This window comes from Pteropus alecto, unplaced genomic scaffold (genome assembly GCF_000325575.1).
Source record: "Pteropus alecto unplaced genomic scaffold, ASM32557v1 scaffold3, whole genome shotgun sequence".
Lineage (NCBI taxonomy): Eukaryota > Metazoa > Chordata > Mammalia > Chiroptera > Pteropodidae > Pteropus > Pteropus alecto.
In genome coordinates, this window is record NW_006442484.1 from 27,982,480 (window position 1) to 28,008,077 (window position 25,598).

At 34.6% G+C, this 25,598-nt stretch overlaps 1 protein-coding gene across 3 annotated transcripts in view; it reads right to left on the reverse strand.

The window, feature by feature from the left end:
* STAM2 (signal transducing adaptor molecule 2) overlaps nt 1-24,943 on the reverse strand; it is a 38,405-nt gene extending 13,462 nt beyond the window's left edge. The window contains exons 1-8 of one of the 3 annotated variants that reach the window (XM_025039431.1): nt 24,564-24,941; nt 13,537-13,656; nt 9,427-9,511; nt 8,528-8,603; nt 8,314-8,412; nt 7,258-7,404; nt 5,623-5,692; nt 4,857-5,043 (exon numbers count right to left, since the gene is read on the reverse strand). In XM_025039431.1, the coding sequence (XP_024895199.1) occupies nt 4,857-5,043; nt 5,623-5,692; nt 7,258-7,404; nt 8,314-8,412; nt 8,528-8,603; nt 9,427-9,464 (617 nt within the window). In that variant the 5' untranslated portion in view covers nt 9,465-9,511; nt 13,537-13,656; nt 24,564-24,941. Of the gene's footprint in view, nt 1-4,856; nt 5,044-5,622; nt 5,693-7,257; nt 7,405-8,313; nt 8,413-8,527; nt 8,604-9,426; nt 9,512-13,536; nt 13,657-24,563 lie in introns of all 3 variants that reach the window. The other 2 variants (XM_006921074.3, XM_006921073.3) reach the window with 2 other exon arrangements.
* Between the last annotated feature and the right edge of the window lie 655 nt (nt 24,944-25,598).

Consider the following 25,598-nt stretch of genomic DNA (forward strand, 5'->3'; position numbering starts at 1 on the left):
AGTCTCTTGTCTTTTAACATGTTTATGATTTCTTTTATTTCACAGTGGTTTTTTTCCCCATGTGATCAAATTTGGCAATGTTTTCTTTTATGTCTTATGCATTTTTTTTTTTTTTTTAAGAAATCTTTCTCTAACCCTGAACTCCTAAACCTCTTCTCCTATATACTTATATTTAAGTTTTAGGTTTCTTTTTTATCTTTCTCTCATGTTTAGGTCCTTAATTCATCTGAAATGAAATTCTGTGTGCTATGTGAAGCCGAATCAAATTTTATTTTATTTGTATTGTATAAAGAGCCATTCGCCCCACCAAAATTTACTAACACACTTTTTCCTACTGATTTATGATATCCTATCTTTCAAACAGCAAGCTGCTATCTGTTCATGAGCCTATTTCTGGATTCCATTCTGTTGCAATAGTCTATATATTTATTTACTACAGCTTATTAATATGCCTTGATACTTGGCAGAGAAAAGACCCTCTATGTTACTGTATATCTTTGCATTTCTCTACTAATATTAAAATTTTTCAGGTTCTCTGAGAAAAGTCCTGTTGGGATTTTAATTGGAAATGTACTAATTTATGCATTCTGATAGGAAAAATTAAATCTTTATAATTTTAAAGTTTCTTTACCATAACATGGTATCCCTCTTCATTCACATTTATATAAATAAATGTATTTTATATATTTATATTTCTTGATATTTTTCAAAGAACTTATATAATTTTCTCCATAAAGGCCTTACACATCTTTGTTAGATTTATTATTAGATCACTTATAATTTTTGTTACTATTAGGAATGGCATTTTTTTCCTATTACATTTGCTAAATAGGTATGATTAGAGTAATGCATACCACTGACTGTATGTTGAGCTTGTATCCAACAAGCTTGATGAACTCTTACCAAGCTTGTTGGACAGTTGGTCCATTGATTCTCTTGATAGGGACAATTACAGAATCCAGAAATAACAGTTAATCTACTCCTTTCCAAAAATTTGACTTATTGAGCAGGCATTCTTAAAGATGGAACTTAAGGATAAATCAACTTCTATGATTCTGACACATTGTTTTATTTAAAAAGTACCAGAAAGATATAAAAGAGCTGTATATCATCCAAATTCTTAAAACCAGAAAATAACTGATATACTAACAGTCCTCAGGTATCGTATCTGTTGATTTCTACATAGGATGAGAAATCCTTTCTCTCACACACATATTCTCTTAAGTTGAACTTTCCATTAAAAAGGAAAACTGAACTTAGAGGAATTTTGACATAAAACCAGAGAACACAAACATGTGAAGTGCAAGCATGGATTTTACCTGAACTATCAACAATTTTGTATAGCCTTCCTTAATGGTTCTACTAATGTAAAGATATAATTTCACTTTCAACTACAACTGCAAAGACCTTGATGAAGAATAAAAGTAGGCAAAATGACCAAATGTCATGTCAAAGTACGATGACTCCTTCCTAGCCCTAATTCAGCTCTATATTCTCTCCATTGGCAACTAGTTGATTCCATGGAAAGTTATTGTTCAATTCTAAATTCCTAAATTAAGGTAATTTGGCACTGCAGTTTTACATAAACCATTTGCTAATTAAGGAAAATTTTATTGCAGCCATTTATATTTACAACTTTATATGTTAAGAAAGAGTAAGTCACAGCTGAGTCAGAAATGATGTAAGTTAAGAGACATAAACTTTACCTTCAACACATTCATTATTTATCTAACATTTATGAAAGCCCACCAGGGAAGGGATAGTGACATTGGGCTAAGCGCTAATGTTACAAAGATAATTAAGAAACAGTTTCTGTCTTTAAGAAATTTAAAACCCAGCGCAATATTCTCAACCCTCCATTTCCAACTAAGAACATGTTAACTTTACCTTCTGGAGTTTTTCTCCTTCCTCTTTCTCCCATCCCTGGAAGTGCTGACCCTTTTCAGAATCAACTCATTTAGCAGAAAAGACAATATGTAAAGAAGTAATTGCAATACAAAACGAGAAACCCATATAAGGAATGCTATCACTTCCATTCAGGAGGCTATGGCAAAACCAAGATGGAACTCCTAACTCCACTGCGAACTAGAGGCAGAGAAGGGTTTAAAGGCTTCTCAGACCATATAAAATCTGACATGAGTTTTGAAGGTTAAGTAGGCACTCACCAGGAAAAAAAAGGACATTAGGGCTGTGAAAATAAAAATGTTTTGTTGCCATTATGGAGAAGCAAGAAAATAAAAGTACAAGAAACCAAATACCTTGTACACTGAGATAAACAAAAAACAAAGCTATCTTGTCTCGTTTTAGCTCTCAAAATAAATGAAAACCTAACCTCTCCTTTAACCTACTGACTTCTTAACTAAAACATCTTACTTGCTGTCTTTTAAATGACAATGGCTGAACAATGGCTGAAGATAAGTGATGCCCTTTATGGATGAGATATTATGTGAGAATACTGCTATTTCTACCACAAATACATAAATAGTAAACCTGGAATCCTTGGTATCCCGTGGGGGTCATTGCCTTAAAGTACCTGTTTTATTTCTTAATGTGGGGGAGCCAAACATTCTAAATCCTGGACTCCCTTGCAAACCTTCCTTGCAAGTAAAACTCCTTTTCTAAATGTGTTTGCTTCTTTTGACTGGGCTTTCCAGGCAAAAAGAACCGATGTACAATGCCACAGAAGTCTATTCACAACATGGCATTTTTGGAACTGCAAGAATTCCACTTGATTATTTGAAATGGTACATACAGAACAAATATGGAGTGGTGAGATAAAGCTAAAGATGGGAAAAGTAAAAAACTTTTTTGGTATACTGTTAATAAGAAAGGTGCGCCTTTTCTATCGGCTCAGTGTTTCTTAAATTGAAATCCAAGAATGATGTATTTTCAAGGGACTTCAAGGTCTGCACGTGAAATTTTTAATTTTGTGCTTTCATTGCCACAGCAATTTAAATACAATGAATACAGTCATATTCTGGGTTATCTAGATGACCTCCTTTTAACCTAAGATTGTTACTTAACCTTAGTACCCAAATTTACATTTTTGTTTAAAATCTTTCTAATGATAACCAGTCACCCAGAATGACAACATTTAACCTATACATGTTGATGAGCATGTCTATGCCAATTTTAAGATTGGGATATCCTATCTTCAAAATAACAGCAATCAACCTACATATTCCATCATATTCAGTATTCATATTGAATTCTTAGCAGTTACAAAGAAAAAAGTTATCTTTTGCAGTGAAAAGTCTCAAATGCAAGTAGTTTTGTATGAGTCTGTTATTTAAAGAATTGTGCTTTAATTAGCCATCACTGAAAATAACACACGCAGCACAATAATATGACCTTTACTTATTGCAAACCTACAGACTATAACAGGTATATAAATGCCACGCCAACACCGAATGACATCTAAGTATGTAGGTATGTATGAAGGGTTCACAAAGTTATAAAAGAAACTCAGAGAACTGAGTTATCGCAGCACGGGGTAGTACAGACCTGCTGGAGATAAGTGAGGAAGTACCTGTGCCACTGATCAGTAGTATATTTAACTTGTGAGCAGCCATTTATTTTAGAAAATTTTCTTATTACATAAAAATAATGCTCAAAATTTGAATCTCAGAGCAAAACCTACTCCTTTTTAGTTCTGTTTCTATTTTAGAAATGTCTTTAGTTTTACAGTATCAGAAGTATAAACTCAAGTTCTTTTATAAATATTCTAACTAAAACTACACTCAGAAGCCTGACATTCCAGACTGTCAATGTTCAGAGCTCGCACTACCTTTTCACCTTCATATCTATTTACTCTTCTTCAGTGATCATGTGATCCAATCCAAATGACCATTTTTTAAAAAGTAAAACACTTTCATGAACATAGTATGTCTTGACTGTCTAAGAAATCTTTCTTTTCCTGTTCTCAATTATTGCAAAATTTTTCCTGCCCTGCCAAAATCAACCAAAGTTCACCTGAAATAGACCATGATTAAGCCTTCTGATACCACATGTGAATCTGCTCTCTTCTGGACCCCGACAGTACCTCTCTTACGGTCATATTCTTCATTCCATACAATTACTTGTACACTAATTTTAACTCCCTTATTTTATTCTAGGTTTTAGGAAGACAAAACTGTGTCCTCATTCATTTTTTATTACAAACAGAGCCTATCACATAACATTTTCTCAATAAATATTTACTGCAGCAAAGTAAAACCATTTTTGTGTATTTACCCATTTAAAAATACTCTATACTAATGTACCCTTACTAAGCTATTGATAATGGATATCAAATAAATTTGCAATCTCTGTTCATAGCAACAAGCTGTTAAGTCTCACTATTGTTATATTTCATCAACTACTTTTAAAAGCAAAGACTAGAATTAGGCCCAATATAGATAAGATCTATTCTTTATTACAACTTTAAATAACAGAAGTTGTGAGGGAGAGTGGAGTAGCAGATTAAGAACATGGGAGGAGCCAAGCATAGATTAAGGTAATATAGTTATATTTCTTCCTAAAGTTTATTTGCCAGTAATTTTGGGATACACAGTTCCCAATATAAATAAAATGCATTCAGATGACCGAACATTTAAATTTCCCAATTATGAACATGAACAATATCATTTAATAATCTTTTAACCAAGATATAAAGTAAAAATAAATTTAACAAAAAAATAAGAAACTCACATTACCTATTACCTGTCTTTTATTTTAGAAAAAAATAATTAAGGAATAAAGAGGTTCTATGATGATTTAAATACATGAAAGTTAAAGAGCTAAATAGTCAGGATTCTAAATTAAAGCTATTCTAAATTAACTTCAAAATATTCCAGAAATAAAGATTTAAAACATACCTGTCATCCAAAACAATAATAATTTCACCATGTTTAAAGGTGAGTTCATTGTCCTCGACAGCTTCAAAATCATATAAAGCTCTCACTTTCCTTGCAACTTTATTATTTAATGGAACTTCTGCAGGTGGATATAAGGATTTTGTTTCTGTGTGCTGCTGCTTCTGCTCTTGCAACGATAATTCGATAGCTAGTTTAAAAAGTTTAAATGCAAAAACAAGATACCCAGAATTAATTCTGATTTTTTAAAAGTTTAAAAAGAAATATTAGATAAAATAATATTTAATAAGAAGAAATCAAGTGAATATTTTATTTGTACAATTAAATGCTAAGCAGTTAACTTTTTGAGGGGCAGAGAATCATGACATTTTTTAAAATAAAGTTTTGCTCATTCCTGATTATAACAGTCTGTCATATACAGCAGCTATTATTTTTATAGCAAACAGATTGTGACATTATAATATGGGTAGCTTTCCATATAGGACAAGCCGTGAACATATTTCTGCACTTGACTCATAACTTTGGCATTAAAGAAAAGGTGAAATGTAATCTCTTCAAAGGTAGGACATTAAATACATGTTATTGACAAAGATAATAAATTAAATTAATGTTATATCAACTGTTTGCCTTACTTTTAGATTCTACTAGTTTTCAGATTTGTGGTAAAATACTAAAAGTATATCCAGTTTTATTATATTTTTTATTTCAATAAATTGTTCCGGCAAGGAAGTTTTATGCTACACTAAATTGCACGTGTTTAACCATTTACCTTTAGCTATGTCTTCATCTTCTTTGTTTTTGTTCGATGACGTACCATTCTTGGCAGCAGCTGCAACAGTCTGTAAATGTACAAGTAAAATAAACACAATTACCCTTTTAAAGAAAATACAAGCTCTATAATTAATCATACATGCTAATTTAATATAAAACTGATATAACTAAGTTTCGTTTAAAAGTGAAGTTCTTTATGATAATTTTAAGTAGCTGTTTTCAAATACTAAAATAAAACATCAGAATTTTCAAGAAAACATTATAAACTCAAAAAGGACATGAACTGGCTTATGTTTTGCATAAATCTTGTATCTGACACACAACCTGGCATACAGAAAGTACTTAAATATGAATCTTTCCTGATTGCACTTCTTGATCTCAACTATCCAAGGTCTCTTATTCAGTAAGTGGTCCTATATTGCTACAAGCAGCTACAAGAGAAGTAGCAGCAAGAAGCCATGATAACTAACAAAGAGAAGAAGAGGGAGGACAAAGACAACAAGTACAGTTCTAGGAATACATGTTAAGCCCTCTTTTATTACTCATTGTGTATGAATGGTGGATTGGCTCTTTAGTCATAGCAGAGGACTAAGGAAGGTCACATTTAAATTTAAAAGCATGGATGACAGAGATGTTCAGGATTCTGAACCATCAAACCAGTTCTTTAACACAGATTTTTGCGAATTACATACAGAAAGAATAGAGCAGGAAAATGCTTGCTTTTTATTAGTTATAAGAATTTTGTCCCAAAATTCAACCTTGAACCGTTAGGCCTATTCAGCTATAAAGATTTTTTTTCTCTTTTTAGTCTACAGTCTACAATTTAAAAATATGTAGTACTCTTCTTAGTCTTTTTCCCTAGCCCATATCCTAATATTAAGTGAAGGGTCAGAGGTATGAAAGCCAAGGTATGAATGGTAAAAGGTACTGAAACCCAAGATATGTTTTTTCCCACAGAACTAAATAAACAGTCCTCTCCCGTGACTTATGATCCCTACTTCCGCCCCTGCCTACTACATCTATCCCCCAGCTCCCTAAATAAATTTCTAGTCTTATAGTTTCACCCATCTTACATGCAAACCATTCACTCCAAGCATGTTCACTCTTCAACAGGTCTTGAGCTTTCTCAGTTCCATCAATTTGCTCATGCCATTCCTCCCCCAATATGATCTCTTCACTCCTCACTACCTATTGAAATACATTCCAGTCCAAAAATTCTACCTCTTCACCTTCCTCATCATCCCATCTATAGTTACCTCTCTCTCCTGGCATCTACTCTCTGTACCCGTCCATATTTGTCACTTATAATTTTGTTATTTTTCACATATATATACCATTCAAATTTACTATAAATTTCTTGAACATAAGGCCCTCTCATACTTTTATGCCTTCGCATGACTCTAGAGAAGCATTAAACAGATTATTTATGGCTAAGTCACTTCTCAAAGTTTTGATATGTAGAAGAAATTCACTCAACAATTAGAATATCCTCTAAATATAAGATATAATGCTAGATAGTCGCTTGGAGAGCGGTAGTGGGTGATGATTAAAACAGACCTTGCCCAACTTTTACATAAGATACATACCTTCAAAATAGCATAGGGTCAACCATGGGTTTGAACGAATCTCTTACCTGAGAACCTGCTGGAGGAAAAGTAATTCCTTCTTCTTTCATAGATTTAATAGTTGCAGATATTAGACTAAACTGAGGGTCCTTTTGAAATTCTTCTGACCACTCCACCATTAAAGATTTCAGTTTATCACATACTTTAGGATGAGCCTTTTAAAGAAAAGACAAAGAAAAAAAAAAAAACTAGTTAAAGTAAGTACTTGAATTATTTAACAATTAATTGCCACCAAAATTTTCTTTAATCACATGAACATCAACAAAAAAAGTACAGCAATCCTTAGACTAGATGAGTACTTGATAAATGCCTATTTACATTTTAAGATATAGGTGTTTCTTACAAAATTATCCTTTTTGAACATTAATTTCTAAATCTTACTTTAATGACAAATCTTTTATAGTCAGAGGTTATTCTATGTTTTCTTAATATTCTCAGTAAATTAAGCTTTGTATGTTAACTAAACTAACATTCTGGGATTTTTGCCATTACTAGCATGGGAATGATGCTTCAAAGTTTCCATTCCAAACAACAACTCTAAAGTGAAGACTCTCCCCTCAACTCTCCTCCAAAATAAAAGCCCCCTTTACTTGCCATCTCTAATAGGAATCAGTACAGAATCTTGGTTAGTTTGGACTCTGGAGTCAGAGAAACCTGGATCTGAACCTTGGCTATGCCACTTACTAGCTGCATGACCTTGGACAAGCTACTTAACTTCTAAGCCTCAGTTTCTGCATCTATGAAATAATGACAAGAGAATCTAACTTCTAAGTGTTATTAAGAGCATGAAAAAAGATAGCATATGTAAAATGCTTAAAGCAGTGACTGCTAACTAACCCTCAATAAAGATTAGCTATTATCACTAGCATATATGCTTTTTTAGGGAGAAAACAGGTTTTGGTGCTACAAATGAAAACATCACATTTTAGAACAGGAAGTTTATTTTATTTCAAATTTACCTCAAAATGATTTCATTTATAATACAACTTTATTAATGGTATATAGTTAAAATGACATAGAATACATGTATCTTTTAATGACATAAATTTCTTTTAAAAATTTACCTTATTTTTTATCACAGCACGTACTTCCGTTGCAAAATCACGGGAACATATTTCTAAATGAAATATCTTTCCACAGTTTGCCACACAAGCCCCAAGAAGCTATTAAATCAAAATAAAAATCAATATACAAATGTTGAGATATTATCTTACTTAATTTACTAAAATAAATATACATTTAAAATCTGGGTCAAATAATAACATGACTTTTACTCACGGTTAATGCCTGCAGAGCAACATGAGGAACCTTATGATTTACCCTTTTCATTATGGCTTTTAGGCAATCTTTTGCTCTAAGAAAAAAATGAAGAAAGTTAGTATTCAGAATTTCAAATCAAACATTAAAAATATAAGGTATTCTACCAAATAACTTTAAATTTAAAACTAAAATCCTGTAAACTTCACTTCATTAAAGAAATAACGTTACACAATCTTTTGCTCATATAGTTGTAGAACTTAAAAAAAAGCTTGTTGCAAAGGTTGTATATTCCAAAACCAAGAGCCAAGTCATTTTTAAAAATGTTAGTCAATATAAGAGAACTATATCATCATTTTTTTTGTTCAAACAAATTCTTATCTTAAAAAAAAAGCAAGATACAGTCTTAAAAGGTTTTAAGTACCAAACACGAATTTACTTTTAAAAGCTATGACTTTAAAACAAATGCTTTCATCAGTCTTCTAAACTTCTAATCAGTTCAGTTTAATTGCTACATTCTCCCCGCAAAGCATCCTTTTTTATATTCACCTTTTTTCATTATGATGTTATTATATTTACCCATACATTATAGAAAGGCTTCTTCAGTATATTACCTATTGTATTATTATTATCTATTTCATTATTAAATGGCTCCCATACATTTCTAAGTCACAAGGGAATTCCCTAAACAATTAGTCTATTCACTGTTAACATGTGGTTCTATTTTGTCAAAGCTTTAAATTATTTTCCATTTGTTCAGGGTATGGTTAATCCCATAAATCCTGCCACCATAATCTCTTTATTTTTATTCCCCCAAAACTTAACAGTAAAATCCCATTTTCCTTTCAAAGCTACATCAAGAAAACAGACACAGGCTCCAAAGCCCCTAGACAGTCACTGGGCATGACTGAGCATCTTACCCATTAGGTGTGCTTCCAACTTTGTCACATATGTCCATAATAAGACTCCAATCTTCTGTAGTGTTATACTCATTTGTGGCTTTTTCTATAAGAAATTAACATATGCAGAAATTAAGACATGTCTTATGTAACACTAAAATACCAAGAAAGGCACAGTAGTTAAGAAGCCCTGCCTTTTCTTTTGCCAAATATAAAAGAACTATAAAAGAACTATAAAACTAAAAAAACTTCAGCAGATAGAATACTTTTTAAAATCAATTTTATATTGTATAATTAAGTGTTCTAAGGTACACCAATAAAATGTCTTCTAAATATAGTTAAATAATACTAAATAAATTACAAATTATCGATAATCCTATCAAATTCTAATGTGGAAGAAAGTGTTAAAATGTATCATCATATAAAAAAATATAAATTAAACTGTTAGCTGAATCGTTTCTAGAACAAAAAAACTGGATTAATAAAATACAGTAAATTCATACAACGGAATGTGAATATGAGTTATAAAGAACTAAATGTACAAAAATGTGTACATCTCAAAATATAATAATTTGTTTTGGCTTATGGGGAGTTTAAAAAGCTAATAGTAGAATATATAAAATTCACGAACTTTTTAAACAGCTTTATTGAAATATAATTTACATCGCAATACAATTCACTCATTTAAGGTGTACAATCCGTCTTTAGTATAATTACAGAGTTGTGCAACTATCACTGCTATCTAACTTCAGAACATTTTCATCACCCTAAAAAGAAATGCATATCCACTGGCAATCACAACTCATTCTTTTCCCATACTCTCGACCCCAGACAACCACTAATTTACTTTCTGTCCCTCTAGGTTCCCATCTGGACATGTCATATAAAGAGAATCATGCAACATATAGCCTCTTGTGACTGGCTTCTTTAATTTAGTATACTGTTTTCAAAGTTCATCCACGTTAAAGCATGTACCAGTACTTCACTGCTTTTTATTGCTGAATGTTATTCCATTATATAGTTATACCTCATTTTAATTTATCCATTCACCAGTTGATGAACATTTGGAGGTCTTTTGCAACTTTTGGGTAATACGAATAATGCAATAGTGATATGAACATCTGTGTATAAATTTTTGTGTGGACATGTGTTCTCTTATCTCTTTAGCATATCCACCTAGGAGAATTGCTGAGTCTCCCAGTAACTCTATTTAATATTTTTAGGATCTGGCTGTTTTCCAAAGCATCTGTATCATTTTACATTCTCACTAGCAATATACGACTATTTCACATAAAGTTTTAAAACATTCAAAAATACACTATTTTTTTGATATACACACAGGTAGTAAAAATATTAATATATGCATGAGAATGATAAACATCAAAGCTGGAGGTTGGTGGAGGATCAAAATGGGTACACAGGTGCTTAATTGTACTTATAAAGTTTTGTTTATTAATTTCTAAAGTATCCAGAAATTATTTTATTTGCAGTATCTTTTCGTGATCTGAAATAATTTATGATCAAAATTTAAAATTTAAAATAATTTTTTAAAAGCATGATCAAAATATAATGACCGAATTATGCAGCATTTTCACTCTTTTACGAAATTTCAATATCAAGAGATATAAAATTTTTTCTGCTAGTATAGGGGGTAAAGATATAAAAATTACTACTTTAGAAAACTTTTCTTTTCCCCTTTATATCCTATAACTTTAAATATAGCCGAACCTGGATATCCTATACATATAAACTTATCACAGTGATAAGCAGGAAGGATGGTAAGAATCTAAAGTAGCTCTTTTTTTTAATGGCAATGTATAATTAAAGAAGCCAAAAAATAAACAGGCTTAGCAGACAGCTATACTTTGCAAGCAGGAAAGAGAAACACAGAATCCAATTAACCTCAGTTAAATGCTGGAACTCACTTTTAAAAGCCATGCAAATTGCCCAACACTATGGATAGATAGCAACATTTTGACATACATGATGAAATGACAAGCCAGAAGTTTTAGGAAAGTAATATATTTTTGCCTCGAATAAGTTCTAGACTCAAGCACCAAGCTATGTAGGTGGAAGCATATCTACTCAGGTCCAGCTTCTTCCCTTGTACAAAGATGACTAATTCTTCTACATGGGAAGTAAGACCTAATGTATTTTTTCAGAAATTTAAAAGTTTTTAACTATTTCTTAATAATTTATCTAGTAAATTCAGTGAATTCAAAAGTAACAGACAAAAAAAAGGAAAAAAATCCTCTAGTTCTACCAATATCTTTTAAAACTATGATGCATATTTTTTCCATACTTTCTTTTATACATGAATATGGAAAATTAATAAAAATATGTATAAAACTAAATAAAATAGGATCAGAGGTATGAAGTGTCCAAAGACTGATAATCCCTTCCCTGCCGAAGTTATCAATAGTACAGAAACAAAACAAAGAATAAAATATGACTTATTACTAGTAGAAGCTCTACGTATACTAGACAAATGGGCATGCTAATAGTGAACTCCAAAGGTGGGCATGCCTCAGCACTACGTTGGGGCAGACCTGTCCCTACATAGGGGGAGCCCCCACACAACTTATTCCATCAAGAAGATGAGAAATCACTCAATGGCTGTGGAAAGACTGGCTGGGTCCTGCATGGACAAAGGGCAGCAATAGGGCCAGTTATCTGCAAATTTACCAATCAGATAAGTCATTACACCATAGATAGAGTGAATAAAGGAGCAGGAGCAGACTCAGAGTGATACTAATAGAACTCTCTACTCAGGAAGGAAACCTCAGGGGCAGAGAAAAAGTATTTCTCATTAATATTAAATGTATCATTTCTTAACCTGCATTTCCACTTATGAACAACTATCCATGTTCATAAATATACATCAATACCAATATTTTTAATAGCTGCATGATGTACAATTATATACAGTGGCCACAAAGTGCTTATCCAAGCTAGTGAGACGTTATCAGCCAACTGTGGTTTTAAATCCATCAAGTACCCAGCTTCCCCTCTTTGTTACATTCACTGGTATCATTCATATTGATGTTCCACATAGAACAAATACAAAAAATTAAAAGATGTCAGGATTCACACATAAGCCTTTCTATAGATGTTTCATAGCATAAATACTTATCTTGTCTATCATCTATCTCTGCCTCCACTTCCTTCACTCCTCCCAACCCTCAGAATGAATGTAGGCTCTAGTAATAGTAGAAAATTCGTTTTGTTTTGTTCACTATTATGATTTCAATTGGATAAAACAGTATTTGGGCACACAGTAGGTACTGAGGATTTGTTCAATGAATGAATGAATGATGCTGGCTGCTCCTCCATGTCCAATCACCCTGGCACAAAGGTGAGAAACAACAGCAGAGCTTCCGAGTATATGAACTATATAGTGTTTGTGATGCCCAATGTGGCCCCGGTGAAGTCTATGAGAAGTTCTGGACCAGCAACAGCTTCATCACTGAGCAAACATCCAAGGGGCAGCACAGGATCAAGCTTCAATAGCAATACCACGTGACGACAAAAGGCAGCAGCACTAGTGGGCTTACAAGGTTCCAATTCTCTGCTTGTTTACTAAAGAGGAATGGCAATACCTTTGGGAGTCTCAACAAGGGGGAAGGAAATGTCTCAAAAGGGAGGCAAAGCAAGACATAGAAACAACCCAAGTGTCCTCTGGTGGATGAATGGACAAATAAGATGTAGTATATATGTACAACAGAATACTACTCAGCCATAAAAAGATAAAATATTGCCATTTGGGACAACATGCATGATCTAAAGAGTATTATGCTAAGTGAAATAAGTCAGATGGAAAAGGATAAGAACTGCATGATTTCACTCATATGTGGGAGATAAAACAAAAAGCAACAAATGAACGAACAAACAAACTCACAGACGAATGATGGTTACCAGAGGGGAAGGGTGGTGAGGGGAGGACAAAAGGTTAAAGGAAGTCAAATACAAGGTGATAGAAGGAGACTAGACTGTGGGTGGTGAGAGCACAATAGAGTATATAGATGTTGTATTATAAAGTTGTAAAACCTGAAACTGACATAATGTTATTAACAAATGCTACCCCCAATAAACTTAATTTAAAAAAAAAAGAGAGAAACTCCAGAGAGCTACCTCAGAGCCACTTCAGCCATGAGAGAACACAGGAAGAAGATGACCATCTATGAATTGGAAAGCTGGCTCTCACCAGACATCAAATCTGCCAGCACCTTATCTTGGAATTCTGTCTCCAGACTGTGAGAAATAAATTTGTTGATTAAAAAAAAGGTGGCGGGGGTTGCGGGGGAGGCAAGGGCTTCTTGTACAGGGATATCCAGGTAACTAACTTTATATCTTGAGTCTGAAGAGCAAATCATATATATTTCATATGACTTGCCAGCTTCATGTTCATCTTCTCTCTTTCCTCATGATGGAGTTTAGTTTTTGTTGTTCAGATCATTTGGCATGGTGTTTAGAACTACCTGAAGATTAAATATTTACCCATCTTCCTCTTTGAATATATATTATTTCTTTTTTATGGGTAAATCTTTAGTCATCTCTGGAATTAATTTAGCACAAGGAGTAAGGAAGGGATAGAAAAAAAATTTTTTATTATTTGCAGTAGTTCCGACACCTAAGAATCTATCATTTCCTCTTTGATCTAAGAAGCCAGAATCGTCAATTACCAAATTTTGTCAGTACACATGTTGTATGAGTACAAATATACACACATGCACACAATTTTGGCCATGTGATATACAACTAAATGTGAAGTCTATTCAATACCCCCCGAAGCCCTCCCAATAATTTCAAAAATATCTAAACAGATTATTTTTACTTGATTTAATTTGATAGAAAATGGAAAAATCCTGATATGAATACTCTATCCTGCAGAGTTTACTCTCTACAACTATAAGGCTCCCAATTACTCTTTTTAAAAAGTATAAAATCTGAAGACTTTATAATGGCCTGCCAAAAAAGATTTCATTTTTCAAGTGAACTAAGTAACAGTTAAATTATGTATGTTGGAGTATTTTAAACTCCTGAAAAAATTTTAAATATTATAATTAAGGAACCATTCTTTTATAGCATGTCACATTGCCCAGTGTTGGAACCATATCTCACATTATACTGTATCAAATGTATAGAGAATGAGAGAGTTAAAAGAGCCCTCCTGGGGCCCACATGCTAAATTTCCAAGGTTTAGTGGGTGTTAAGTCATAACATTTCACCGCCAGGTTTTGATTACTGCATACAGAGAGCCTTAAATACCCAATGAAATACTTCAGAAAGATTCAAACAATATCATAAAGATACAGTCCATCAATACCGATAAGAAACAAAAAGACACCTCCTCCAAATAGTCCATTAAGTTCAACATACAGCTTTAAAAAGAATTCAAGTCTACCCATAAAACTTTTAATAAAAAAAGCTCTATAAGTAATAAAAAAAATTATATAAAACAAGAATGCCCACAAGAGACCTTTAAACCTCCTCCTACCATGTTTGGAAATAAAAACTCATGACTGATCTGCTTCCAACCATGACAGAGTATCTGGTACCAGATTTGCTATTCTACTAAAACCAAATATAAAACAGGCCAAAAATATATGAGGCAACTCTGTTCAAGAAATGAACAATAGGCAGTGCAGGTCTGAAATCTTTAAGGGAAGAGAAATATGAAGTCAGCCTCACGATGGCCTCAGCTTTATTGCTGGGAACACTTTCCTATCCCAACACAAGAAGGACCAGCCCAGGTAGAACAGGTGGGAGATAAGAGACTAGATTTCTGTGCTCAAGGTCCTTGCTGGGCAAGGGCTGGGCTACATACAAACACGCACAGGGTGAGGCTCTATGAGGTCTAGCATAAATCACCTACTAGAGGGCTGAAAGGCTGTGCAGTGCTGGGAGTCTTTGGAATTCCTGCCTGTTATGAACTGAATATCTGCATCCCCACAAAATTCATTAGTTGAAGTCCTAACCTGCAGTGTGGTCGTCTCTAAAGACTGGGCCTCCACAGGAGTAATTAAGTTAAACTGAGAGCATAAGGATGGGGCCTTGATCCAACAGGATTAACTGTCATTAGAAGAGACACCAAAAGGCTCTCTCTCTCCTCATATGCACAAAGAGGTCATTTGAGCACACAGTGAGAAGGCAGCCATCTACAACCCAAAGGAAGAGTCCTCACCAGATACCAACCCTGCTGGGAACTTGATCTTGGACTTCCAGTCTCCTGAACTATGAGAAAATAAATTTCTGTTGTTTAAGACATCTATTCTACAGTATTTAGTTATGGCTAGCCAAGGGGAATAATACTCCATCCAACTAGAGTAAAGAGAACATTTCAGGCATTCAGTTGAAACTCCAAAGTGACCACACCTTAGGAGTAGAGGCCCCCTAGAATTCAGATCAATATCAAGTAGGCCTCCCTCAGGGGGGAAAAAAAAAAAGCCTGGCAAAAACCTAAAAGATCCTCCAATAAGATCCTCCTACATGACAGAAAAAAACTCAACACTCTTTAAAGGAAGACAACATAATCTAGCCTTCTTACAAAGAATAACTACAATGACCAATATAACATAAAGAATTACTAGGTATGCAAAAAATGCCCCACGATCAAGATAAAATTGATAAAAACAATTAACTGCATAACCCAAATGTTAGAATTAGCAAAAAAAAGTACTTTAAAGCAGGTATTATATACTTTTTCAAGAACTTAAAGCAAAAGATGGTCATAATAAGTGAGCAGATGGTGAGTGTTCAGCAGAGAAATGGAAACTATAAAAATAGAATTTATAGAACTGAAAAGTACATCTTAATTAAAAATATTCACTGGATGAGCCTAAAAGCATATAGAAGATTACAGAAACAATGAAATGAAGAAAAGTCAATAAAAGTAATCAAATTTGAAGAACAGAGAAAAAAGATTTAAAAACCGAACACGGTCTCAGTCTATTAGTTTTTTAAACTTACTCTGTAACAAATTACTGTGAATTAAGTGGTTTAAAATACCACCTGTTATTAGCTCACATTTCTGTAGTTCAAAATCTAAGCAGGCTTGCCAGGATTCTATGCTCAAGGTACTACAAGGCTTGTTGTTGGAGGATTGGCATTATTTAACTAAAACATGGTAAGTATATTCATGTATATTGGAATTATGTAAAGTAAAGAATTCCTGTACATTAAAGCAGAGTTTAAATCTTTCTTCAAATGTGCATGGAACTACCAAAAACTAGAAACAATCTAAGATGATATACACAGTGTATTCTCTGAATACGATGTATTTTTATTAGACCAAATATAAACTCAATCACATGGAAAATTAACAATCGGGACATATAGAAATTAAGACTATAATAGAAAGCAATATAAAAACATTACAATTAAGATACTACATATTATTATCTTGGGATGTGACTAAAGCAATGCTTAGATTTTAAAGGAAAAAATTGCTTTTTATGTACTAATGAGAAAAAAAACAATTATTTTTATACCTTAAAATTATACTAGAAGAACAGGAAAAACTGGCAAAAAAAATTTTTTTCAAGAGAAGACATAAACTAGAAAATAGAAAGTAAGTAAATGAGTAGAATTGATTTTGGTATCTAACAGGAAACTACAGCTGACAGCTTTTACTAAAGATGTAAAAATGTTCTTTCTTTGGACTAATTCATTATAAGCTAAATAATTATCTGAAGATGTAGGAGAGCCTATTTTTTCTAGTTTATAAATAATTCATACATTTTTACACTATTAAAACAATGATATACACTTGTTATTAAATTCCTAGACCATACAAATCTTGTGTAGTTAAACTGAGATTAAAAATATTTAAATACCCAATACCTCAACCTGATGGATTATAAATATCTGACCTGCTTCTCTGACTCCAATGACAACATCCATACTTAACATTCTAGAGTACTTGGGTTTAACATACATTTTCTCATTTAATCTTCCTCCTCATTTAATGTTTTGATTTGTTTGGGTAAATTGTTATTGATGCAAATCTTCAGTTTACTCTAGTGAAAGCAGTAATATAAATTCTACTTTAAAACACACTATTCATTATCTCCTAAAATGAAAACCTACTTACAGCTCTGAATACTGAATGATAGGTAACAACTTAATTAAAACAACAATAAAAAGTAATAGCTTCAAAGGATTTTACATATGCTAAACCACTTACACTTCAATACAAGGAAACTGAGACACTAACAGTAACTAACGCAGTCATACAGCTAGTTAAGTCATAAACAGGTATTTCGATATGAGCAGTCTACCTCAATGTATGTCTTCTAAGTTTAAATACTATATTAAACATCCTTTTGAGGGCAATTTTTTTCAAAACTGCTAAATTAACTGTCCCCAACAAGTTAGTTTTCCATTTCCGTATGAATGAATATTTTAAACATACTGAATGGGACAAATGCAAGTTCAACTCTTATTTATAAGGAAAGGATCAGCCAGAATACCATGATTAACTCCATTTACTACATCATCTAATAATACATATATTTAGGAGCCTCTTGCTCTGGTTGAACACAGAAGACTGACTGCCACTCTTTTCATTTCACATGTCACCATCAACATTTTGCGGGGAACTAGGAAGAGTTGGGAGAGTTGGGTACATAGGGCACCGTGGGTGCATAGGGCAGATAGGAAGGAAGGAAAAAAACACATCGAAATCATCTTTTACTTCCTTTTAATACTATAAAGCATCTATTAAAAAGGCAAAAGGTCTAGATCCAGCTTTATATTCCTGCACGTTCACTTCCTTCTTGTCTAATACTTCCAAGATGCCAGAGCCGTGCCTCCTTCCAATTCCAAAAAATGGGATGTTCATTTCCATAGCACTATTAGGAAACAAGGCAGAAGCATAAATGCAGTTTATAATTTTTACATAATAGATATATCAGGAAGCTTCACGTACAAGACATTTACAGATGGTGTGGAAAAGAAAAATGAGTCTCCAAAACAGCAACTATCATGCCAAAATGTCACGGATAGAGAATCAAAAGCAATTAGCCTAGGAAGGTGATCACATGACCTCTGCAGACTTGAGGAAATCATTATGTACACTGTACACACATGTAGAGTACACACGTCACCCATTAAACAGTGAAGACCTCAAGCATAGGCAGTTATAGGTCCAGTAAGAAAATAATATTAAGGGTTGTCTAGAAGATGGGAGCAATATTTATCACTCCAAAAGATGATCTGAAGATGCCAATAAGCCAGTGTTAAACTCAGTTCTAAAAAGGAAAGGATAAGTGAAAAAGAAGTTTAGACAATACCCAAATGTCGCAGGTTTCCAAAAACAATACTCTTACTACGGGAGTTTGATAAATATTGCTGACTGGTTGTTTGAAACAGGAAAAAGACTGTAAGCAAAACATTTTTAAAAATTTGTAACTTAAAGTGAAAAGCCAAGGTGGGGGGAGGGAGAAGGTGAGATCTGGGGATACGAGGCAACCAAAGAGGAAAAAAATAACAGGAGATAAAGAAATGATATATTCTTAAGTTCTGTTTTGATACCTGGGTGTTAGTTATACGATTGGAACGCTCAGTTCATGTTAAAAGGTCTACTCTTTTAACATGAAAAACACCTGTGAGGTCCTTTCATTTAAACAAAAATAAGCAGCAAAAGCAAATCCACCTACGTAAACTACTATAGTACTATGTTGTATATTCACCTGTAGAAAAATCATCCTTTCGCCCTCTCGCCTTACTTTCAAACTATACTCTAAATAAGCTTAGAGCTAAATATTATTATCAAGGAATAAAAATGTATATTTTTAAATATCAACATCAACAGTTCATATGAAACACAAATATAAATTACAATGTCTTTTCTCTTAAATCCTAAAAGAGCCTAAACAAAATTCCTTTTTATGATTTTATCAATCTTATCATAAACCCACATGAAAGAATAAAGGTCAAAAACAGCTAAGATTGTCAAAATGAAGAAAAACAAGATGGGGGAATTGTCCTACTATCTATAAAGGTCACTGAGATTAGAATGTGGTATTGGTGCAGGACGGCTAAAGTGAAGAGTGTGGAAGAACAGAAAGCATAGATACAGGCCTCATAAAAGGAAATGTACCATTTAGAGAGTTTTCCAAAACAGTAGGGAAGGGATAGACGATTCAACACATAGTGATTATACAAATTGAGTAGAAACTGTCAATTGCCTATCCAATCAAATCCTCCCTTAGACCCTACACAAAGATCAAGTCCAGGTGGATTAAAGAACTGTGAAAATCAAAATTTTCATAAAACTTTCAGAAGAAAATATGACAAAATCTGTATTAACTCAGGGTAGAGAAAGCTTTCTTAAACAAGAAAAATAAAATCATGGGAGAAAGATGGTATCAGTAAATTAAAATTTTCTTAACAATAAAAGACATCAGAAACAAGTAAAAAGAAACAACAAACTGTGATACATATTTGCAATTCTCATAACCAACTAAATTAGTAGAAAATGTATATGAAACTCTAAAAATCAATAAGAAAAAATAATCCAATAGAATAAGTAAAAGTAATGAGCATGCAACTTACAGAAAATGGAATGACCAAGAAATATATGAAAAAATGCTCAACTTCATTAGCAATGAAATTGAAATTAAATGAAAACAATGCCCTATTTCACACCCATCAAACTGGTATAAATTTAAAAACCTGAAAATACCTAGTGTTGCTGAAAATGTGGAACAGGGTCTTCACTTCCTCTGCTGGTGGGAGTAAAATCTCCCACAAACAGAAGGGCAACTCTGCACTATCTACAGTTTTAATAACGAATTCCTCTTCAATATATATGATCCCTGGAGAATCACTTGTGAAGAAAATATGGATGAGAACTTTCACCTCAGTGTTGTCTGTAATGGCAAAAAACTGGAAAAAACTTTATGTCCATTAATGGGAGCATGGATAAAAAAATGTGGTATATTCATACAGTGGAATACCACATAGCTCTTAAAATTCAGGAACTAGAGCTACAAATACCAAAAAGATGATGAACAACCAGTAACAAACAACATGCAAAGAATGACACTACTTTTATGAAGTTTAAAAACAAGCAATACGTATAGTATACCCATATATATAGTATACACAGTTGACTCTTGAACAAAATGGATTTGAACTATATGGGTCCACTTAAATGCAAATTTTTTTCCCACCAACAATTTGAAAAAACTTGGAGCGAACCATATAGCCTAAAACAGACGACATAAATTTATGGTACCGATAAACATAACATAGTACTATAAATGTATTTTCTCTTCCTCATGATTTTTATAACAATTTCTTTTCTCTAGCTTACTTTACTGTAAGAATACAGTATGTAATACACATCATATACACAACATGTGTTAATCGACTGTTTACGTTATCAGTAGGCTATCAGTAGTAAAGTTCTGGGGGAGTTATATGAGGATTTCTGACTGTGCGGTGGGTCAGTGTCCCCAACCTCACATGGATCAAGGATCAACTGTATATTATAAAACAGTTTACAACTTTTTGGAGAGTGTTTAACTCTGAGAAGGGAGAAAAAAGATAAGATCAGATAGCTACTAAATATACCAGATAATTTCAACTGTATCTTGAATGTTTTCTTAAAAAAAAGAAAAAAAAGAAGCGTGGCAAAATTTTAGAACTTGACAGAGTTGGCTGAAAGGAATAGGATGTTATAAACCATATGTTAAAAATATTTCATAGTTTAAAAAAATAAAAAATACATTAATTAAAATTTGTATCTATCCAAATATATTAGGATTTTTGGTACCATGTAAGCAAAATATAAGGAAAAAATGGCTCTTAAGGCTAACATTCTCATCTACAACCAAAAATTTTTTTCATTTTAATTTTTTATAAAGGTTATAAGAACCTCGTTGTGTCTAACAACTGACCTAATAAGTATGCGAACATTATATATATGAACATAAAAAGTAAACTTATATTATCAAAGCAATATCAATATCTATTTTTATACTAAGGTTTCTTGTAAACTAAAATAAAAGCCCTAAGCTACCTTATTGTTAAGTTCTTTGAACACAACACAAGCCAAAGACACACCAATACAGGCCTAATTTCACTTGGAAAGTCTTTTTAAGAAAAAGTTCACACTTCAATCCACTGTCAGTTTCATAGAGGTATAATTTGAGCTCAGCTTTGTGGGCATAAGTAAGTGTATTTTTATGGAAAGAAATATCAAGGTTGTTGATAAAAGCAACAGTCTATCAGTGAATAGTAATTGGTAGAAGCAGAACCTGGCAAGAAAGACTGTCTCAACTGAGTAAAGAGAAAAAAGATATGCAAATAAGAACTGGAGCTAGGGAGCAGAACAGTCAGTCATGAGTCAGGAGCCAATGTAATAAGACTGGAAAAAGTGGTATAGAATATAAGGAAATTATATTCATTTTAACAATAACCACTTAATCTTCCTACTAGGCTCTGCCCTCATGTTTCACTTTTGCCTTGGAATCACCTAAGAGGCTGCACCAACCAGACCCCACATCAGGAACCCCAGAGTCCTCCTTTAAGACATGGGGCTGAGGCTAGGGGGAGCGGTGTGTATGTGTATTTTCTCTCTTTCTCTCAGGACAGCTTCAAAAAAAAATTTATTGAACAAAAAATAAATCCAGATTTTAAGGAATCCAATATTTAAAGAGCTCTGATGTTACCATACCTAGCATATCAATCAGGGTTTGTGGGTTCCACTTCTGAAAAAAATAGGTACTTGTCAGAGTTTCTTAACTCCTAGCTTTTGGCTTGCTTCCATTTGACGAGTTGTATACTATCAACTTATAAGTGCCTTTCTAGACACCTTGACCCACTACAGCTTTTTCTCAAGCTTGAGAAAAGGGTTTCTCCTCCACATGAATGATGTCAGGAAGATTTCTCAGACTCTGGTGAGACTGCACTCACCAAAAAAAGAGGTAGTTTCATCTTTAAAGGCTCTTAATTATAAAATGATCATTGCACACATATAGTAATAGATAAGGTTCTTTCCTGCAGATAGAAGGGATGTCAAAAAGCAGGAAAGAGAGAGATAGAACAGTGTCAACACCTTTACAAGAAAGTTTCTGCCTGAAGGTCTCTGTCTTCTCTTGAGGGAAGAAGACCATTTTAAATAAAGGAAAAATATAAAACATCTCGTGTATTTCTAGTACTATATTTATCTCACTATAGGACAACCATCTTTTTATATGTGTATGTATCCTCCATTAGAATGAGTTCCTTAAGGGCAGGAATTTAGTATACTTATTAAAATTTTGGGTCCCCACAACTTAACGCAATGTCTGAGACACATTCAATGCATGTTTGTTGAATGAGAGGTGAACCAAGGTGTGACAAAAAAGAAACAACGGTAAAAATCTGACTGCGGCAAAGAGAGTAGGTGAAAAAGACAATGACACGGCAAAGGAACATTACTGCAGACATCTCAAGTTAAATGACTTGCTTGCATTACTTGACTATTTCAAATTAAAAGGAGCTTTGAGTTCTGAAAAATGCAATATATAATTTTTCTTCTATGGTAAAGGTTTAAGGCCAATTTGAACTCCTTAGTATTTCATTCTCCTTTTTCTATTAATTCCATTCACTTGTCTAAAAAACTTTACAGATAGGCTTCAATCAAACTTGCTCTTTTACCATTAAACTGCCTTTTGAATACTGACTTCACTCATACTTGAATTAAATAAGTACTTGAAGCTTTGGTGAATGGCAATGGCCATGAAGTAACCTACACACAGTAATATTTTTTGTCTTTTACTACAGTGATACCAAATTGTGATCCACTAAATCAAGCAGGGACCTCAGGAGTCACTGAAAATCTAGAAAGGCAAAACAGGCAGAGCAACTCCGCCTACTTCTAGAAGTTTTCAATGAGAAAACAATGGGCTTCTGGGAAAACCTTTCCCTTGAAGAAAGAGTTCCATAGTTTTTTAAGTTTGGAAATAATGTCTTATTCTATGTTGCCCTGTTTTATTTCACTAAGACAAAATTAAAGTCTTCATACTAGCAATAAAAAGTACAGGTCTCATTGCCACAAAACAAGACACTATAAGGTATTCCAAAAACAGAGGCTGTGGGCCTCAATGTGAAGCTTCCTAGATTTATGACAGTCACCTGTGTTAAACTATCAAGGAAAAAAGTTGAATAAAATTATGACAATACATATTTGAAGGCTATCTAGGGTCAAGATATAATTATAAAAATTTTTAGCTCTCTAGGAATAGAAGGTATCATATCATATTTAACTTTTAAACATGCTTTTGGGATCACATGTCAAAATAGGGCACTTTCTAGAATCTTCTCATAATTAGAATATTGTAACTATGAAACAGATGGCTCACTACTATGATATGCGTACCGTGTGTGACTCTGGTAATTTTCAGCCATTCATTTTTTCATTCCACTAAGTCCTAAAACTCTGTCTAGGGTTCTGTTAACTACTACTACAAAAATATGTACTTAGTCATTTAGGTTTACTGTTATTCAAATGCCCAAACTAAGTTCTCTCATCCTATCCACGTTTTTCCCACTCCATAGTCTGAGACACTGGCGCCCTTACAACCCCAACAAATAAAATATTAATTGTTCTGAACTGTTTTGAGATCTTAGGGTTTTCCTTTTTACACTCTAAGCCAGAACATCTTGTAGCACTTGCACCATTCGCGGATAGAGAGTAAAACTTCCAACCTGAAGCTCTGCTATCAGGGCTTGGATAACAGTGAAATAGGTTCCTCCTATTGAATGAGGCAAGTCAAGGTCTCTAGTGTTGGGCTGCCCTAGACAGCAGGGTCTCTACCGCTACATTTACCAAAGGGGTAAGGGGTGCTTAACCAGCTCCAGAGGGAGCAGGAAGTTTGTATCATCAACCCCGCAATTGCTTAATTAGTCCAGTCTCCAGCAAGCCCCAGGTTCTTCTACCCCATTCCTGCGCTTAGCGAGTGGAATGGCTTTCTTTCGGAGTCCTCAACCTCAGGTGGGCAGGGAGCATTCTCCAGGCCGCTAGCGATGAGCCTAGGTTACCCACCCGCTGGAGAGGCAGCGGCGCCGCCCCCTTTCTCTCTCTTCGGCTTTCCAGTCCCCGGAGTCGCCACCGCCCACTTTCTAGCACGACGAACAGCAACTTGGGCCCGGGAACCAGCACTTACCCACGTCTTGCTCGAAGGGGTTGGCGGTGAACAGAGGCATCTTACCGACGCCCGAGCCCTAGTCGCTGCGGTCTGGCTGAGGATGGGCGGCTGCTCTGGGTTTGGTGACCCGCGGCCGCGGCTTCCTAGACGGCTCGGCTCCGACCGCGTCCTGGCACTTCCGCCACCGCACTTGCCCGATTCCTGCCTGACGGGCCAGCTCCGGGCTCGCGCTCCGCCCCCGCGCTCCGCGGGCGATTCACCTCCAAGGCTGAGGTCCTACCAGCCGTAGGCATCCTGTCAGCGCCCCTGTCGCCGCTGTTCGTGGGGAGGAGGCGGCAGCCCTGGTCCCAGGACCCCTATGGGTCAGGCGACTGCCGCTGCCACCTTTCCATCGATAGGACCCCAGCAAGTCGGAACGGGGACCTTCCGGGCCGGAAGTTGTCGCGCCCAGAACTGGGCGACGCCAGAACCCCGGAAACAAGGCCGGTGGTAGCATTGAAGGGCCTTGGTCTTCTGGGATTTCTGCATGGGGCTGCCGGTGCAGGCGGCTAAGTTTTTGCTCATTTAATTGGTTTCTAATCTGCAGGCTGGTCCTTTGAGGTGGCCGTGGATCCGCGACTGTGGTCACGTCACAGTTCTGTTGCCCTGGATACAGATGGAACCTCCGCCCAGAGGTGGCTTTGAGAGTGTGTAGAGGGTTTAGCTCTTTTCTTGAGCGCTTATGGTGTTGCATTGCCCCTGGTGCCTAAACACCACAAAAATAACCACAGTAACTTTGGCTCTATGGGGAGTAACTTTGCTTCCTATCCTGTGGTGGACCTGAAAACACTGCTGGACTCTCGGAGCGGGAAGAGGAATTAGACACACTTCCTGCCTTGATGTCGCTGACAGTTTTATAGGGGCAGCGTATAGCATATTCATGACACACACACCCCTTATCCTTATCCCAGGGGGGGGATGTGTTCTAAGACTGCCCCCCAATACCTGAAACCTTGGCTAGTATTTATGTTTTTAACTATATACACACCTATGATAAAGTTTAACTTAGAATAG